The sequence below is a fragment of the Rhinoderma darwinii genome, chromosome 5 (assembly GCF_050947455.1).
Source record: "Rhinoderma darwinii isolate aRhiDar2 chromosome 5, aRhiDar2.hap1, whole genome shotgun sequence".
NCBI lineage: Eukaryota > Metazoa > Chordata > Amphibia > Anura > Rhinodermatidae > Rhinoderma > Rhinoderma darwinii.
In genome coordinates, this window is record NC_134691.1 from 36,531,081 (window position 1) to 36,552,174 (window position 21,094).

Consider the following 21,094-nt stretch of genomic DNA (forward strand, 5'->3'; position numbering starts at 1 on the left):
TGAAATATTAGGGAATGATTCCCATCTCCTTACATTTTTATTGATTTTAATTGGCTTTCCATGAAATTGGCCCTTAAATAGGGACAGTGAGCCCCATTTGGGGACCGGATCTGACGTGAATGACTACGAAGTACGGTAAATAGATGAAGTCAAGTTTGTCAGATATTATTGTATAGCTAGATGTCAGGGGCCCGGGGATAATGTAATAATCACGGGGCCTGCAGAGGGCGGTGTGAACCCACTTTGTCACCAAGGGATTTGACTTGGAGGTAAACCAGGGAGTGGAGTCTAAGGGAGCCCCTTGTCTTTACCCTTTAACCCAAATACACAGATCTGGACTTCGCTGCAGTGGAATTCCAGGTTTCTATCCCCGGAGTAGGTTCCCTTGGAGACTGCCAACGTAAACAGAGTACTAAAATCATTACACCATATGTGGGATTGGGTATATCAAAGATCAGGCCCGGCAGAAAATGGGCACTCACGGTTGGTCGAGCAAAAGGTCAGGCAGGCGGCAGAGGTTCAAACCCGAATCTCTAGCAAGAGGTCAGGGCAGGCAGCAAGCAAGGATCGAAAAGTACAGGCAAAGGTCAATAAAAGAAAATCCAGGAAAGGAATGTCAGGGAAACTCTAGACAAGCTAGGAAGAACCTTTTTATCGATCTGACAAGGTGTACGGGGAAAGACAGAACTCTTTATACCCAGGGAAAGCTAGGCGGATCATTTGGTGTACACGCACTAGGTGCCAGAGCAGCGTGGGAGGCCACCAAAAGCGGAGATTGGGGAAAAAGGAGCGACGCCGGCCGGAAGATCCTGGGACCGGGTAAATATATAGCAGTGGCAGGTAGCAGCTGCCTTTATAATAGGCTGAAAGTGCAGGTGTGTGTGTGTGTGTGTGTGTGGGTGTGGGAGACCTGTAATTTTATCCATATGGAATCCGTGAGAAAAACCATGGCATGCTTCATTACATGCAGTATTAGCGGTTTCTCCCCTAGATGCCTTGGTTTAGGGATGAATATTACGCGCCATGTGCCGCCATACATTTCCCATACGTGAGCCTTAACTCAGGGATTTATCAAGTGGTCTTAAGAAGTTGAACAGTGAATTCGGCTACATCTATAGTATCTGTATTACAGATAGCGAGAAATCTGTGTGTGTGTGTGTAAGTTTACATTTTTTATAAACCTAGTTGGCATCATGTAATCTCTTCTACTGTGATCGTACAAGGACAGAAAGCAAAAACACCTTTTTAAAAGGGAGTGAAAATCAATATTTTGTTTCGGTATGGAGATTCAGAGGGAAACTGTATCTCTTCAAATGGATTTCTGCCTGGATTAAATACATGATGTCATCATAGTGGATTTATGGAAGTGTAGAACATATAACTCAATTCCGAGAGCTTTCTACATTTTTACCCAATACCTATTTAAAAAGAAGAAATGTATACGCACAACTGGGGATTGTGGGTAACCATGTCATCCAGGCTAGAGATGGCTCATGCTAGTAAAATAACGGCTTTGTTTACTTCTCTATGGAAGGTTTTATGTACACCACATTATCATAATCTATTTTATAAATGCAATTGTAGCAGAGTCAGAGCTGGTTGAGCGGAGTTTGTCATAGCACAACTCATGGATATATTCTGATGTATCGAGTGACACTACAGTGAAATTGACTACATTGTGTTAATCTAGAAAACTTGCATGATTTACAAACCATGCAGTCCCATAGCGTTAGATGACAAATTCAGCTCTACTACGTCTGGAGCATTGATCATTACGAATGTTTGGAAATGTATTTTGGTGAAATGTAAACTAATTGTTGGCAGAATAAAGAGCCCTTTGGTTAAGATTTCCAATTGTAAAGTCTGATTGCCATTTCATTTATTTTCACTCCCAGACAGAGTATAGAATAATCATCCTGTGTCCCTGTCATTTCTCAATAGGAAGGGTGAGCTCACTAGTAGCACTTGACATCAAAGGCCACTAGCAGCCTCCTGACACTGTGCAGTCATCTGTAATCCCTACAGGCTACATTCACATAAACAGCGGGCAGGACAACGTTTGATTGACAGAAACTTTTTTTTTCTTTTTACTTATGAGGCTTACCAACTATTTTGTGTTATTTGAAGTTTTCCAAACAGCTGGATATAGGTAAAAAATAGATAAAAATGTACTCCCCTTTCAATTTTCCCACGATGACTTTTTTTATCGTCCCCTGCCAGTCCCTGTTTACAATGCTACAATCCGTGTTTGCTGCGCTGATGTCAGTAAGGTTGATCCGTCACCGCTGTGGCCAGTGATTGGCTTTAAGAGTGAAGAGGTTTAATGGGTTTGCCTGTCCCTAAGTCTGTGGGAGTCGCGGGTATGTGAGGTTACATGACAGGCCAGTCATCTATGATGTGTTCTAAGGAGGTTGGGCCGGGGTGGAACCCCCTAATGAATATTTATGAGCTGTAATTTTGATACAGATGAAATTCAGAACGATCAGTGGCAATCGTGAGATTTGCTTTCTATAGTGGCATTTAAAGGGCCCCTCTAGTTGTACTCTCCTGCCCAATAACATAGGTCATGGAGAGACAATCCTGCACACTGAGCGGTACAGTTGCCAGGTCCAATTAATTCAAATCGAACCCATCCACGATACTCGACCGGCATCGTCCAGTTATTATACCAACCGTATCGCTCAACGTGCAGGACGTCTCTCCATGCCCGCTGTTAGTTCAGGCGGGTGAGTATAACTGTGCTGACCCTTTGTGTAATATAGCATGTAAATGGATTGTATAAGGAAGCCATATAAAGAAAAAGCTATAACATGTTAAAATATAGAAAAATAATCCAAAATTATTCATGATGATATGGAGATTGTGCAGAACAAAAAAATAGCTTGATAGTGAGAGGGCTAAAAGGGGTTGTCCCATCAGACATTGGTGCCATTTCCTAGCAATGGGCCACCAATGGGCAACCGATAAGGTGTGACCCCCCCCCCATTGATCGCCAGAACAAAGTGCCAGCGGCGCTAGTAAAAGTGATGTGCGACTTTGCCACCTGTTACCTCTGCATCGCGGCTGCATGGTCGGCCGTTATAGTCACTGCTTCTCTTTCCTAACTAGTAGTGCAAATCCACCCATCTTCTCCAATCACGCAAGCCTAAGGGCTCATGCACAAGACCGTTGTTTTCTTCAGTGTCCTATCTTTATTATTTTTGCGGATAGCACACTGCACCATTCATTTTCATGGGTCCATCCACACATCCCTTTTTTTTTCTTTTTTTCAGGTCTGTGTGTCTGTTACGCAAAATTCTAGAACATGTCCTATTCTTATCCGTGTTTTTGGTCCCTCACCCATTATAGTGTGTGGGTCTGCAAAAACGGACGGTACACGGAAGTCTCTAGGATTCGTGTTTTGTGGTCCGCAAAACAAAAACTGTATTGTGCATGATGCATTATACTCCAGAATAACATTAGGAGGAGAGGGGGCAGATGACTCTTTATGACAACCTGAAATTTACGATCATATGGAACAAAAATCACAAACCACAATCATTGCATATGTGAAAAGCACTTAACAGAACAACAAATATCCTGCCGCGCACATTCCCTTATTGCACATATAACTATTAATATAACCCAGACCCGGTACAGTAAAGTTTATTTCTAGAAATTATCCCGAGATTATTGCTGCCCATAAATCGTGGCGGTGTAAGTGAATATAATGCAGTGCTGTTCTTGCCTGGTCTTCTAAACTGACTGTGTGCACATTTTTATTTTACAGCCAGTTATGGAACTAATCCAATATGCAAAGGTTGTCTGTCGTGCTCAAAAGACAATGGGTGTATCCGCTGCCAACCAAAATTGTTTTTCTTTCTGCGAAGAGAAGGGATGAGGCAGTATGGAGAGTGTTTGCATTCCTGTCCTCTTGGATACTATGGAGTAAGAGCACCCGACATGAACAGATGTTCAAGTAAGTCGATTTATTGCATATGTTTCTGTTTGATCTGACCTTCTCGCACTGTTTAACCCAAAGTAATTGCCCTGAGACATGGACGTCCACTGGTAGATCATTTCCTTTTGTGTTACAAAGTATTTTCTGTATGTGTTAAAACCTTCTGTATAGCAGACCGAAGCATAACTTTAAGCTCTAGGGCCCCAATGAAAAATCTATAACCGAGCCCCCCACCCACTATGTGCCATTTATAATACTGATGTCTTCTTATTTAGCAATGATCTGTGGCCCCTCAGACACCAGGGCCTGGGTGCGACTGCTACCTTGGTACCCCCTATAGCTGTATAATATATTATACGAAGTTATTGCCCACACCGGTGTCATATGGACTAGGCTTTATTACGATAGAGCCCTACCGTTCTGATTAACATTGGTTATATTGTCAACAAGTCTTTAAAAATACTCAAACTACATAACTATACGTTTCTACACAATTTATTTTTTTCTACATTGTACTATTTGACATCTGGAAACCATCAATGAGCAGGCTTTTATATTCCTAGGTCTCGTGTGACTGCCTAGTACAGGTTAGCTGATGTTCTTAAAAGTTTTTTTTCAGGAATATACATGGTCCAATCCTTAGTGTGTTCACCAGTGGCCAAACCACTCTGAAAACTAAGGGGTTAGAGCAGTCCAGCTATGTTTATGCATACACAACAGTGTGTCCAGTACTTGAATAGGGCTGAGCTGTAGTACCAGGCACAGTCGCCTGTATGGACCCATCACAACCCCTTTGTTCTGTGTATCAGTTGGGGTCCCGGTAGGTAGGCTTCCCACTGATGGCGTATTTGTTGGTCTATTCGAAGGATAGATCATCAAGGTATAAGCTGGACCCCCTCCCCCCACACCCTCCGATACATATCATCTGATTAACGCATGACACTTAATACTAGCACATGCTATTCAAGGGTTAATTAATAACTCTGTGGGGGTATTAAGGTGTTACTGAGCTAATAGGACCTCACACTCCATTCCATGGGGACAAATAAGAATAGCAGATCTGTCAACAGCAGTTTTCTGATGTTTTCCAACAGTAAGAGAATATATTTTTTCTATCTTAAATAGAATCTAACTGAACTGCAAAACAGTTAAAGGAACAGTGTCATCACCCAAAATTTTTTTCATATGTTCAAGATGTTAGTGCTTTATCAAAAACGTTTATATTTATTTGTGTGTTTGTGTTTTACTTTTTCTTATTTTTACACTTTTTCTTCCCTATGGGGGCTGCCATTTTTTGTTCCATTTCTGTGTGTGTCGATTAACGACACATACAGACATGGAATACGGCAGCCACAGTCCCATAGGGACTGCGAACGGCTCCCGTCCCATTGACTGCAGTGTACGGCGTCTGTGTGGGAACTGCGCATGCGCCGCTCCCACACAGTCCTATTCGAAATTGGCGCCGTCCGGCGCCATTTTCCTGTGGACCGGAAGTCGCGGCCGGACAGTAATATTACTACTTCCGGTCGCGGCTTCCGGATTTGTGCACTTGCACCAGCGGCAGCAAACGGAGCGGACGGGCCGGAGGGAGCCGCGGCGGCAGGAGCAGGTAAGAGATTTCAATGTATGTTCGTGTTTGTGTGTGTTTACTACTGTATGTAAACCTACTACACTGTGGGTTAGCTCAAAAAATGGCGACACACAGTGTAGGAGGTTACATCGTTCAAACCCCTCGTTTATCCCGGCACTAGCCAGGATAAAGGAGGGGGGAATGCTGAGAGCTCACTAGAGCGAGGGCTTTTAACCCAACGTTGCAATGCTGCAATTTTGGGAACAGCTCCATCTAGTGACCAAAAATGGGTAGTATTATAAATTAGAAATAATTTATAATATTTCCTGGACTCGTGCAAAAAAATAAAAAAAATTTGAACAATGTTTAATCACCCACACACTAAATGTTTAATTTTTTTAAAAAAAACATGTTTTTCTGGCAACACATTCCCTTTAAAATATTAAACGTAATAAATATTTTATATTTTTCTAGACTTTTTGATTACGGACAATACAGTAAATTTTGAACAAAGGTGGAGATCAGGGCCGGCCTTAGGATAGATGATGCCCCGTTCAAAATGTTCTTTCGGCACCCTACCCCCATCATGGAAAAAAAAAATCCCCATAAAAAAGTATAATGCCCCCCCACAGTATAATGTCCTTTATAGTGCCCCCACAGTATAATGCCCCTGTAGTGCCCCTACACTGTATAATGCCCCCTGTAGTGCCCCCCCACAATATGTCTCCCTCCCCTGGGTGCCACACAAGCCCCCCTTGTAGACCGTGCCATACAGCCCATCACCTCCCCCTTGTAGACAGTGTCCCAAACAAAAAAAACCAAAAAATTGTATCCACCTAGGCACCGTTCCCACAACAAATGGAGCTGCTCCACAACGCTAACCTGATCCTTGCGTAGGCCAGAGTGATCCAGTGTCGTCATCACGCCAGCCTGCGCCTGATAGCCTAGTAAATGGCCTGATAGCCTAGTAAATGGCAGAGCAGGGAGATACCTCCCTGATCTGCCATAGGATTCAATGTAGCAATGTAGTAGCCATAGCATAGCGGCTGCTAGCGGTGCCCTTATGCATGGTGGCGCCGCTATGGCTGAGCAGAGAAGGAGTTCCCAGGTGGAAAGGCAGCTGCAGAGAAGCTTCACAAACACCAGCAGGGGAAGGGAGCTAGCGCAGCACCCCCTTCAACCTTCTGGAGTGATGCGCCTTGTGGCAACGGTCACACACCCCAAAGACCAGACCTGATGGAGATTCACATAAGTTATATTGCATGGTCTTCATCTCTGTTATGTTCTCATCTGTGTACTATTATGTGGTTCAACTCGAGTGTTCTTGTAAATCCCATATAAATGATATAGTAAATGGCATATTACTAACATAAAGCTTTGCTGAAGTAGATGGTTTTCGCTCTGCAACGGCTGCCCCTGCGTTAATTTTAGGGTCCATATTATGGCCACAACATCAGCACACTGGACGGTACTGCTAAATTTGGTTCAGTGAAACTTCTGGGATTTGGCTATTGTGGCCATGATATGGATGTTAAATTGCATCCGCATTACGGCCCTATAAAACCAGCTTTCGCATTGCATACTACACTTATCTCAGTCAACTATAAAAAAAAACGTGCCATAAAGCCCCCTGTAGATAGTGCCCCCCTCCCTTGTATATAGTTTCACACAGCCCCTCCCTTAGTAGATTGTGCAACACAGACACCTGTAGATTGCCCCACACACCGTCCCCTGTAGATAGTGCCACAGCCCTCCCCCTTGTAAATAGTGCCATACAGCCCCCCCAGTAGATAGTGCCACACAGCCCCTTGTATATAGTGCCACACAGCACCCCTTGTATAGAGTGTCACACAGCCCCCCCCATATATTGTACTTACATTGCCCTGTTCTTGCGATGGACGGATCACTGCACAGGCTCCGGTCGGGACACATGCACAGACCAGCGTGATGCAGTGATGTCGTCATGCCGGCCTGCACAGGGAGTCTTCCCAGCACCTTATAAGCTTCAGGCCTAAAGTGGCCTGCAGCCTCAGGGCCGATACTAGCTTTTCTGCTGCCTAAAGCGAAAATTGAAAAGGCGCCCCCCAGATTTTGATTGAAATCCCCTTGGCTGTTCTACTTCACTACCAGCCTCCTCAAACCCTTGCGGATGCGCCGTTGCCTTGTACTCCCCTGGCATACGCAGTGCAGCAATGAAGCCGGGCAGAGTACACCTCGCTGCCCGGTGCATGCCCAAATAGTACAAGGCAATGGCGCATCCAAGAAAGTTGTATCAGCCAGGGGGATGTCAATCAAACATGGGAAGGTGGGTTTGGAGGCAGGACTATGGGATTCTTCAGGATAGCTGCACTGCCCCATGACCCTTTAATGAGTAATTAGCATATAGTGTGCGCCGTTTTTAAGGTTTATTTTATAGATTTTGCTGCATCTGAAAAAAAATGCATTTGGAAATATTGTCAGGTCATGTATTACTGCATGGTGGCGGTTCAAGCAGTTAAAACTACCAGACAGGTTCCCATTAAATACACAATGAATTGAAAACCATTCCATCTGCCCTGCAATTTTGTTGTAATTATATAGGATATATTTATAATAACACCAGAACCAAGCTCTGACATATACGGCTCCAAAACCGAGCTCAATACATATATACAGCACCAGATGTCATGTCCGTGGCTGCGGGCTGTCAGCTCCGTTCTTCCCCTGACAGCCGTAGCCACGAGTCGGCAAGCGCTCGCCCCAGCCTCCTCCTCAGGAGAAGCCAGCGCTCGCGTCTACTCACCAATGCCGGATCCCGTAGGGTGCGCACCGGACCTCGTTCCTGAACTTTGACCCGTGAGTACTCTGGACTATAGGAGGGGTCCAGCCCCCTAGTTCTATGCCTGAGCTTTGTTGTTGTATTCCTAGTCTGTCTTGCAAATGGCCCCCTAGTGTTTCCTGCTCCCAGTGTTTCCTGTTCCTATTCCTGTAACCTGCATCCTGATCTAGTGCCGTGCTTGCTGTAGCCCTGCTGTGCTGTATTCTACGCCTGACCTGCTTCTCCACACCTGATGTCTACCTGCTGCCAAGTTCCTGCCTAGCCTGCCTTGCTACTGTCCGAGCTGCCACAGGTACCCTATACAAACTATAGACTCTGAGCTGTGTCCTGTTGGCCAGCTACCATATAGCCAAGGTGGTACAGCCCAGTGGGTCCATGAACCTCTCGTGCCAGTATGCTCAGGTCATGGACCCAGCTGGTCAATCCAAGACCATGACGACGTCACAGGAGATGCGGGCGGATTTGCTGGATCTCCAGTCTCGACAGGACCAACTCCTCTCCAAGCTTTGAACACTCTCGTTCGTCAGCAGGAAGCAAGAGCTGCAGTTACTCCTACTATACCTCCTGGCAGTGTCGACCCACGTTTTTCTTTGCCACTTCCGGACCGCTATGATGGAGACGCAGGTTCCTGTCGTGGATTTTTGAACCAGTGCTAGATCCATTTCAGCCTGTGTTCTAGGACATTTTCATCTGATGGCGCAAGGGTCGCTTTCATCATCTCTCTCCTCACTGGCAAGGCTCTTGCATGGGCGAATCCTATCTGGGACAGACAAGGACCCAAGACCCGTGACTTCCAAGCCTTTCTCTGGACTTTTCGAATGGTGTTTGAGGAGCCTGGATGTGTCTCATCTGCAGCGGCTGACTTGATTAAACTACGCCAAGGAGACCCCTCCGTGAGTGAGTACGCCATCCACTTCCGTACCCTGGCGGGAGAACTGTTGTGGAACAATGAGGCTCTGGTGGCTGCATTCTGGAATGGACGGTCAACTAAGATTAAGGACTAACTTGCCGCTCGAGACCTGACATCTACCCTGGATGACCTCATCCTTCTGTCCGCCCGGATTGATATGCGGATCCAAGAACGCCTCCAAAAGGTACGTCGGGAGGGAGACCCTCCTAGCCTGGTACCTACTTTGCAGCAACCCCTGCTGTCCTCAGATGTCGATGCTCCTAAGGAGTCTGTGATGATGGACCGGGGTAAGCTATCCACCCAGGAGAGACCATGCAGACGCACTTTGGGACTTTGTCTTTATTGTGGCCATCTTGTGTGCCTGTGCCCCCAAAAGCCCCAAAGCCTAGGGTTGCTAGAAGTGACAACCCTGGGTAAAAAAGGACTTTTGTCCAAATTGTCCATACCAGCAACCATAGTGTCCAGCGAGAGAATGCATCAGGTCTTTGCGTATCTGGACTCGGGATCCGCTGCTAATTTTATCCGTAGAGACCTGGTGAACCTTCTTCATTTGCTTACCACCCCTGTGGATAGCCCGTTGACAATTGCTTCAGTAGATGGTCTACCCCTGCCAGACCCAGTTAATGCTGTAACCAAACCACTGAGGTTCCAAGTAGGGGCTCTCCACTCCGAACTGATGTCGTTCTATGTCCTACCCAGAGCCGTTGATCCTGTGTTGCTGGGCCAGCCTTGGCTCCGATTGCATGCCCCAGTCCTGGACTGGAACTCTGGAGAGGTTCTCCAGTGGGGCCCCGAGTGTCACAATCGTTGCCTGGGACAGATTCGTTTGGCTCAGTCTCCTCTGCCTCAGTCACTGGCAGGATTGCCGAGTCATTTTGCTTCATTTGCGGATGTCTTCAGCAAGAAAGAGGCGGAGACACTGCCCCCACATCGGGCGTATAACTGTCCTATCGAGCTGGTTCCTGGTGCTTCCCTTCCCCGTGGCAGGGTATATCCTCTCTCTCTGCCAGAGACTATGTCTATGTCCGCCTATGTTAGAGAGAACTTGGAGTGGGGCTTCATACGCGAGTCTTCCTCCCCGGCAGGAGCCGGGTTCTTCTTCGTCAAAAAGAGGGATGGTTCTCTTCGTCCCTGTATAGACCACCGGGGTCTCAACCAGATCACAGTGAAAAATAAGTATCCATTGCCATTGATCTCAGAATTATTTGACAGTATACGTGGTGCCAAGATCTTTTCCAAGTTAGACTTGCGGGGGGCTTACAACCTAATCCGGATTCGCCAGGGTGACGAATGGAAGACAGCATTTAACAACCGGGACGGACACTATGAATATCTAGTAATGCCCTTCGGCCTGTGTAATTCTCTCGCGGTCTTCCAGGAGTTTGTGAATGACATTTTCCGTGACCACCTCTATGTTTGTGTAGTAGTTTATCTTGATGACATCTTGATATTTTTTCTCCAGATCCTATGACTCATCAGAAACATGTCCGTCAAGTCTTGCTTTGGTTAAGGGAGAATCATCTGTACGCCAAATTGGGGAAGTGAGTATTTGAGAGAGATGCTCTACCCTTCCTGGGCTACATCATTTCGAATAGAGGTCTCAAGATGGATCCTGAAAAAATAAAGTCCGTCCTAGAATGGCCACGTCCTCCAGGCTTGAGGGCCATACAGCGCTTTCTGGGATTCGCCAATTTTTACAGACAGTTTATCCCAAACTTCTCTTCACTAACATCTCCTTTCTCTAACCTCACTAAGAAGGGCATGAACGCCAAGGTGTGGACTCCTGAGGCAGAGTCCGCATTCAATACCCTGAAGAGTGCCCTCACCTCAGCATGTATCCTCCATCATCCAGACGTTTCCCTACAATTCTCGTTGGAGGTGGACGCGCCCTATGTCGGTGCTGGTGCACTCCTGTTCCAGAGAGGTTGCAAGGGCAAGTCTAGGGTATGTGGATATTTCTCTAAGCTCTTCTGTTCCGCAGAACGCAACTACTCGATTGGGGATTGGGAGTTTCTGGCCATCAAATTTGCCCTGGAGGAGTGGAGACATCTACAAGAGGGCGCAGCTCACCCCATCCTGATTTTTTACGGACCACAAGAACCTCACCTACCTCCAGACAACCCAATGGCTGAATCCTCGTCAGGCCAGGTGGTCACTGTTCTTTGCCAGGTTCCAGTTTGAGCTCCATTATCTCCCAGCTGACAAGAATGTGAGGGCCGATGCCTTGTCCAGGTCTTTTGAGACGGAAGACACTATGGAGATGCCCCAGAACATTATCGACCCATCCTGTATTGTTTGTCAATCCACTGCAAGTTGGGGACATCCCTCCAGGGAGATCTTTTGTGCGCATGGCTGACCAAAGGAGAGTCCTCCGCTGGGGACACACCTCTAGACTGGAAGTTTACGCTGGGATCCGTAAGACCTGGGATTTGATTGCCCGTCATTTCTGGTGGCCCACGCTGCCCAAAGATGTTATGGACTTTGTTTTCTCCTGCTCTGTGTGTGCAGCTAACAAGGTCGCTCACTCCAGACCCGCTGGTCTGCTCCAGCCATTGCCTGTGCCCGATGCTCCCTGGCAGCATATAGCTATTGACTTTATTATGGACCTGCCTCTCTCTGCCGGATGCAGCACTGTCTGGGTGGAGGTGGATCGATTTTCAAAAATGGCCCACTTCGTTCCTCTGACCGGCCTTCCGTCTGCTCCTCAACTGGCCAAACTGTTTATCCAACACATCTTCCACCTGCACGGCTTGCCGCAGCATATTGTGTCTGATCGGGGGGTTCAGTTCACCTAAAGGTTCTGGAGAGTGCTCTGCGGACTTCTAGGTGTGAAGTTGGACTTTTCCTCGGCCTACCATCCTCAGTCCAATGAACAGGTCGAGAGGATCAATCAAATCTTGGAGAACTACCTGCGTCACTTAGTCTCTAGGCAACATGATGACTGGGTACAATTGCTTCCGTGGGCTGAATTCTCCTACAACAATCATACCAGCGAGTCCACAAGGAACACTCCATTCTCCATAGTCCTTGGCCAACACCCACGAATACCTCTCCCAGTTCCTTATTCATCCAAGGTACCTGCTACTGACGCGGCCTTTAGGGACTTTCTACAAATTTGGCGGCAGACTCGATCCTCCATCCTGCTGGCAGTTGACCGTATGAAACGGAGGGCGGACACAAGGAGAAGAGAACCACCTCAGTTTCTTCCTGGCACAAAGGTCTGGCTGTCCTCCAGGAACATTCGACTAAGAGTACCGTCATGCAAGTTTGCTCCCAGGTTCCTCGGACCATTCGAGATCCTACAACAAATCAATCCTGTCGCCTATAAGCTTCGGCTGCCTCCTACCCTCAAGATCCCCAACTCCTTTCATGTATCCCTCCTGAAGCCAGCGGTCCTGAACCACTACACCAAGACTCCTTGCCCTGTGGTTGTCGCCAGTGGCCCTTCAGACACCTTTGAGGTTCAAGAGATCCTGGACACCAAAAGAGTGAGAGGAAAGACCTTTTATTTGGGGGATTGGAAGGGATTTGGTCCTGAAGAGAGGTCTTGGGAGCCAGAGGAGAACCTCAATGCTCCTGCTCTTCTGAAAAATGTCTCTCTTGCTCTGGTCCCAAGAAGAGGGGGCGTAAGAGGGGGGATACTGTTATGTCCGTGGCTGCGGGCTGTCAGCTCCGTACTTCCCATGGCAGCCGCAGTCCCCGAGTCAGCAAGCGATGGCTCCAGCCTCCTCAGGAGAAGCCAGCGCTGGCGTCTTCTCACCAATGCCGGATCCCGTGCCTGCTCTTAAAGAAGCAGCGAGCGCACCGGACCTCGTTCCTGAACTTTCACCCCTGAGTACTCTGGACTATAGGAGGGGTCCAGCCCCCTAGTTCTATGCCTGAGCTTTGTTGTTGTATTCCTAGTCTGTCTTGCAAATGGCTCCCTAGTGTTTCCTGCTCCTGTATCCTCATCTAGTGCCATTCTTGCTGTAGCCGTGCTGTGCTGTATTTTACGCCTGACCTGCTTCTCCACACCTGACGTCCACCTGCTGCCAAGTTCCTGCCTAGCCTGCCTTGCTACTGTCCGAGCTGCCACAGGTACCCTATACGAACTATAGACTCTGACCTGCGTCCTGTTGGCCAGCTGCCATACCGCCAAGGTGGTACGGCCCAGTTGGTCCACGAACCCCTCGGGACACCAGAACCAAGCTCAGTACATATATACAGCACCATTTCAAAGCTCAGTACATATATACAGCACCAGAACAAAGCTCAGTACATATATACAACACCAGAACAAATACAGCTCAATTTAGTGCAACCCCTGCCGTAAAGGTTTGTACGGCGTAAAGCTACAGCTTCCAGCTGGGAGATGCTGTTTCACAAAAAAGAAATCCTATCATAATCAAACCACCCATCATCTCGCTGCAGATCATACAATGACTACAGTACTGATTAGAGGCAGAATAAAGCTTTACATTAAGTGACTCATTGGTGACGTCTCAGATTCTAGTTCTTTTTCTCTTTTCTTCTCCATCTGGTCCAGACCTCTATGAAGACTTCTCCCGGCCACAACCGATTTCTGCAGTTTTCCGCTCAGATGTCTTCAGCTTCTCACTTTTAAAACATTTGTGTACCTATAAAAGAAGATAAATTTCTCAAAACCCCTAAATATAATAGCGCTATACACTGCACTACTAATTATAATAGCGCATACATTGTCCCTGAATATAATAGCATCCCTGTTTATAAAGGTACCATACACTGTGTCCCACATACATACGCGCACCCACCGTGCCCCCTGTAGTTAGTGCTTCCATATCCCCCCTGTAGATAGTGACCCCCCCATAAAGCCCCTGTAGATAGTGCCCCACATACAGCCCACTGTAGATAGGGCCCCACAAATGGACTCTAGAGCTGCAAGGTAGCAGTGCTAACCACTGAGCCACTGTGCTGCCCTACATATAGCTCCCCCTATAGACAGTGTTCCACATATAGCCCAGCTCTGTAGATAGTGCCTCACATATAACTCCCCCTGTATATAGTATCCGACATGTAGCCCATCCCTGTAGTCAGTGCCCTACATATAGTCCCCCTGTAGACAGTGCCCCACAGGTAACCTACCCCTGTATATAGTGTCCCACATATAGCCCACCCCTGTTTTTTGTTACCTACAAATAGCTCTCCTATAGATAGGGCTCCACATATAGCTCACCCCTATATATAGTGCCCTACATATAGGTCCCCCTCTATATAGTGCTCCACATGCCCACATATAGCCCACCTCTGTAGATAGTGCCCTACATATATCTCCCCCTGTATATAGTGCTCCACTTCCCTGTATCCCTGTAGATAGAGCCCCCCCCGTAGATAATGCCACTCATAGTTTTATTAGAAAAAAAACAAAACTTGACTCACATGATCCTGTTCCAGCACCGTCCGATGTCAATGCAGACCTGCTCTCTTCGGAGCAGGTCTGCTGGGGCTGAATGACGCAAGCAGCGCGATGACATCATCACGCCGCTAGCGTCTGGTGAAAGGTGCTGATTAACGGGGAAGTCATTCTGCCCTGCCAATCAGCACGTTTCAACAAAAGAAGCGCCGCTAGTGTTGTTGAAAGGCGCTGGGGGCGCGGAGCGTCGCTACTGCTGTAGCAGCCATAACGGCTGCTAGTGGCGCCACCAGGTATGGAGAGGACATGTCGGCGGACGGCACAGGCCCCCTCATGCCGTGGGTCCCATAGCAGCCGCTATGGCTGCTACAGCGTTAGCTACGCCACTGCTCTTATTATATACAATTGCATGACCGTTTATGCAGTTGACTGGACAGATTTGACATCACTTTGTGCTGGTGATGACGTCATAATCTGGTATAAGAACCTCTAAATTGTTTGCATAGCAGGAACCTTGATAAGTATGATTTGGATGGGGAAGAGTTGGCCTTGATAATACCTTTATTCTCCTAAAATATGAGTTCCACCTTGTAATAATTTATTAGGGATTTCAGTATTATTAATTTAATTTATTGTTTGTATGTGATCTATACAGAGCTAGATTATAGGGAGGGCACATAGTGCAATTGCCCTGGGGTCTCCACAACTTCAGGACCGAGAGAGCCATCCACCACCTTCCCGATTACTGTTTTGGCGATCCTATGCAGCTGACAAGTGGTGGCGAGATGGCCATGCATGACTGTGGCTATTTCTTTTGAAGGAAGTCACTTGCTTGGCTGTCTCTTAACTCCCATAGACTTAAGTGGAGAGGGTCACACGAATGTATGCCCACTTTTGCTTAACGTGCCTGCGCTAGAGGGTCAGATGTGGTACGGATAATTAAAAAAAAATAACTGTAGGTCAAGGGTATATCCTGACAATATGACTTGAACATTATTTTATGATTGGTACAGAGCACTGATGGCGAGATCATGTCCTATAGGAATTGTAAGGACAACTTTTCCAGTACTAGTCAATGAGATAATGTAAAGGCAATGTATTGAATGGTTTATAAATTGGTAAATTGTTTTGATCCTTCACTCCCTCGCTTAAGGCCCTTCCTTTAAAACATCCCTTTTATACGTCATACAAAATAAAGAACCTACAGGATCCAAGGATTGTTTCCCAGCATCCGAGAAGGAAGTTGTTCACATGATCTGGAGACTTTATACAGAGTACCAACTGTACAAGAAGTTGCCTAAGACGGTCTCTCCCTCGTCATGACTGTATCTTGAAGTCTCTTCGCTGCTCTCACAGTCTGATGCTCCTCAAACAAAACACTCATTATGCTTTATTGCTTCTTTAACTTTCTTAATAGACCCCTGCTCTTCTCATGGGAGCAGGCATCCTAGAAAAAAAAAGTGTCATTTATGTTTGATGTGGTTAAGCCTAACTTTCCACAATCAATCCTATCCATAAAAAAAAAAAAAAATAATTATTCAATTGCCAATACATCTCATACAAAATGTATTGCGGTGTTTACTTGCTTATTGGTCATATTAATATGACCTCTTAAAGAGAACCCATGAAATTTTTTTATATATAAAAAGATAAAAACTACAGCTCCACATTTCAGAGTACATCTCTCAGATTGAAGACCTGGTTGTCACCCCATCCCCATGCCTATACCATCCCACCAGGCTTTAAAATAAGACTTTAATCTATTTCTTTTTTTTGTTTAATCTGTCTGTACTGACTTGGAGTGCACTAGAGAAGAAGCTGGGCAGGGCCAGGGCTGCTTCAGCAGAGCCTGCCCAACTTTGTGTTTAAAAATGTTGGCGCCCATTGCATTTCTGATGGCCACTAAAAATGTCACTGAATATTATTTAAATAAATATTAGAAGGATCTGATTGATAAGAACCTGTCACCTTCCATCTCTACATTTCAATTTAAGATATAACGTCAAGAGTTTGTCCTCTCTTTTAGTAAATCGCCCAAATTCATTTTACACGTGTGCTTTGTTTCTTCTCTACGGATGGTCCGGCTCTTGTAGCATTTAAATTCTTAAAATATTTATGCCGGTCTCCTCCACCACGTGGCACCTCACATGTTCACTTGCTTTACGGCCCCCTACTGAGGTAAATACAAGCCATATAAGACATGAGCAAAAAAAACATGCCACCACAGGAACAAGAAGGTACAGGATTAAATATGCAGCCACAACCAGACCATTGGTGCTCTATAAAGAAGAAGTAGAAGTCCGCAATATACTACTTTTAGGCATATGTGCTCTAATAATGGTGGATTCTGCTTTTATTTTAGATTTTAAACTGAAGAACATACATTTTAATATACATAATGGCTTCCTTTTCTGATGATTACCTTAGGAAATTCTAATGTTCGAATTTACTTGCCTAATCATCTCCGCTTTAGCACAGGGTTTCCTGTCGCCATCTTCCTCTGAAAATTGTATATTCTACGAACACTTCTGTAATGTAGTGTATGACCATGCATGGAGGTCCAGCGTGGTCACTACTGGTGGTAGGGCCTGTTGACCGCAGACCAAACATATTTGGGCATTGTGTGTGAAGTTCTGCAAATGCATCAAGATACAACTCAGTTCAGACACGAATATAGTTGAAGTTCCCCGAACCCCATCATGTTCCCTGTATAATATCCGTGACCTACGTGGCAGAGCGTTACAAGAAGGATTCCCTCCTGAATTTTTGTATGGCATAACATTCTTTTAATATACAGAATATAATTTTTTAAATTGTACAGATATTCTCTGCAGAGCACAAAAAGAATTCCCCTCATCGGATGTGGTCCACCGGCATGCACATACAGATGTAGCCAAGTTTATCTTGCTGCAGCGTGATATCACCCAAAAGCCATTGAAAAGTCATTGAAAGTCAAGTTAAAGTTTATTGCCACTGTGCATTAAAAGTCAGGATAAAGATGGCTACATCTGTAGGATTTCTTATTTGCTCTTAATTATTGTATTCATTTAAATAGCGCCAACATGTTCCACAGCACTGTACGGAGATTGTCATTACTCACTACTTCTGTTCCTTTCCTCGTTGGAGCTCACAATCTAAATTCCAAATTAACCTATCAGTATGTTTTCGGATTGTGGGAGGAAACGCCTTTAAACACAAGGAGAACATAAAAACTCAATGCAGGGGTAGTCCTTGGTCAGGTTTGAACCCACCAAGCTGTTCTCTTTTTTTTTTTTAATATGATGATTTAGAATCTTTTTCAGCTTATATTATAACTCTTGTATAACTTTTACGCTGGCTGCTATAGACCACTCAGGCAGCCGTTACGAGGGGGTGCTATATAGACTACACAGCTCGACTGCAGATACTAGGGGTGCTATACACTTCACAACTAGACTGCCATTATAGGGTACACTCCAAACTACACAACAGCAATGCTGTTATAGGGGGCATAGGTATACCTACAGTACTGTGCAAAAGGTTGACAGTTGATGAAAATTGCTGCAAAGGAAGAATGCTTTCAAAATAGAATTGTTAATAGTTTATTTTTATTTTTTTAATCCATTAACAAAATGCAACACGAATGAACACAAAAGAAATCTAAAATCAATATTTGGTGTGACCACCCTTTGCTTGCAAAACAGCATAAATTCTTCTATGTACACTTGCACACAGTTTTTGAAGGAACCCGGCAGGGAGGTTTTTCCAAACATCTTGGAGAACTAACCACAGATCTTCTGTAGATGTAGGCTTCCTCAAATCCTTCTGTCTCTTAACGTAATCCCAGACAGACTCGATGATGTTGAGTTCAGGGCTCTGTAGGGGCAAAATCATCACTTCCAGGGCCCCTTGTTATTCTTTACTCTGTAGATAGTTCTTAATGACATTGGCTGTATGTTTGGGGTCGTTGTCCTGCTGCAGAATCTGATTGGAGCCAATCAGACGCCTCCCTGATGGATAAGAATCTGCCTGTATTTCCCAGCATTGAGGACACCATTAATCCTGAACAAATTCCTAACTCCATTTGCTGAAATGCAGCCACAAACTTGCAAGGAACCTCCACCATGCTTCGCTGCTGCCTGCAGACACCTTATTGTACCGCTCTCCAGCCCTTCGACGAACAAACTGCCTTCTATTAAAGCCAAATATTTAAAATTTTGACTCCTCAGTCCAGAGCTCCTGCTGCCATTTTTCTGCTCTCCAGTGCCTATGTTTTCGTGCATAGTTGAGTCGCTTGCCCTTGTTTCCACGTCAAAGGTCTGGCTTTTTGGCCACAATTCTCCTATGAAGACCACTTCTGGCCAGACTTCTCTGAACAGTAGATGGGTGTAACTGGGTCCCACTAGTTTCTGCCAGTTCTGAACTGATGGCACTGCTGGAAATCTGATTTGTAGCGGAAGTAAGCATGATGTGTCTTTGATCTGCTGCACTAAGTTTCCTTGGCTGCCAACTGCGTCTACGGTCCTAAAAGTTGCCCGTTTCTTTGTGCTTCTTCAAAAGAGCTTGAACAGCACATCTTGAAACCCAAGTCTGCTTTGAAATCTTTGCCTGGGAGAGACCTTGCTTATCCAATATAATTACCTTGTGTCTTGTTGCTGTGCTCAGTCTTGCCATGGTGGACCTGTGACATGAAATGGTCTTCCACAACCTCACCTTTTGTAGCAGAGTTTGACTGTTCCTCACCCAGTTTTAAGCCTCCTACACAGCTGTTTCTGCTACAGTTAATGACCGTTTCAACCTACATATGAAAATGATAATTATTGTCATCTGTTTGGTATGATTGGTTAATCATACACCGGACTATAATCCTACAAAATCCATGACTGCGCAAGTGTACCAAGAAGAATTGATGTGGTTTTGAAGGCAAAGGGTGGTCACACCAAATATTGATTTTGATTTGTATTTCTCTTCTGTTCATTCACTTAGTTGTTTTTTTTTAGCAATTAACAAAATACAATTTAACACTTCTACTGTATTTTGAAAGCATTCTTACTTTACAGCATTATTCCACAACTGCCTATAACTTTTGCACAGTACTGTATATAAGTGATTCTCTTTGCCTTTCAAGTTGATGTTGAATTTCGATTACATTAATTGCTCAACCTATAATTACAAATCTTGTGCTAGTCTACTAATGAATTAGAAAGTATTAGTAGGTTCAGCTGTTGCTAGACTTCCCAGACAATCATAAAAAAACCTCTTAATGTCACTTTGTTTCAATCATCTTAACCAATCCTCTTTGATGTGACTGAAAGTTTAGCATAGTTTACTAATCCTGCCTTGGTTGAGCCCTGTGCATTAACACATCATTTATGTAATTTTCTTGTAAATTGCCTGTAATTTCTAGTTGAGCCCATTTACTCATTTCAAGTGACCTTTGAACAAATTGTTGCTGATTATTTGTGTCAAAGTTGTTACATGTAAACCTGAGTGTTATTAGGATTAGTACAATAAATGTTACAAACTAGTAACCTGTGATAGTGGAGTAATAGATTAATAATGTAACGGATGGAGTAATTGAACTGAAAATATCTGTACCAAAATTAAATAAATGAGGAAAAATAAAAAATACATATTTATATATTATGCGCACAGAAAGAAAACAAAAAAAAGTGAAGTTCCACCTACGAGCAGCTAACAGCACTCTAGGCTTGTATCAGTGTTGATTCCCTACCCCCCTCTGATCTGATGTCTGCACAAGTTCTGGGTGTTTCCAGCCATCGGATAATACACTTACAGGCGGTGCAATGGCATAACCCTATGCTGGGCCGGATTAAAAGGAGGACAAACTGGTTAAACGATGCCCTAGGGCCTCTACCAGCCCCGATTTTTAAAATTCATTCAAGCAATTGAACATTATTAGTCAAAACTATTTTTAATTAGAATATAATTCTGCCTAAATATGTAGCATTCACTTTTAAATGGTTATTGAGCGTTTATCTTTGGCTTGGCCATCCTTTTGTTAGGGTACAGTACGTACTGTTCAGACATGGCGGGAAACTTGCAAATGTGCTACATGTGGATTTTGCCACAAATTTTGCATTTCACAGTATGCCTTAAAATGTATACAGATTTCTTCCTCCTGCTGTGAATGGGGTTTTGTAAAACTTCATTAATTCTCAATTATACTGTACATTTTATTGCAGAGCTTTGCTGCAGAATCCTCACCTAAAATTCTGCAACACGTCTGTACACACCTTTGGGAGCCGGGTGCTACCCACACCAGCACCACCTTGGCCCACATTCTTTTGCATTGTGCACAAGGGCCATATCTATCTATCTATCTATCTATCTATCTATCTATCTATCTATCTATCTATCTATCTATCTATCTATCTATCTATCTATCTATCTATCATCTCGCAGTGCTCACCTCTGGGAGACCTAACTCCACTTGAGAGGGCCACGCACACATGCGACCACCTCCCCTTCTTTTTATTGGCTGC

The 21,094-nt window shown here is 45.0% G+C and overlaps 1 protein-coding gene across 1 annotated transcript in view; it reads left to right on the top strand.

Moving 5' to 3' along the window:
- RSPO2 (R-spondin 2) overlaps nucleotides 1-21,094 on the top strand; it is a 130,653-nt gene that overhangs the window by 70,565 nt on the left and 38,994 nt on the right. The window contains exon 3 of the mRNA XM_075827990.1: nucleotides 3,770-3,958. Within this exon, the coding sequence (XP_075684105.1) occupies nucleotides 3,770-3,958 (189 nt within the window). The remainder of the gene's footprint in view (nucleotides 1-3,769; nucleotides 3,959-21,094) is intronic.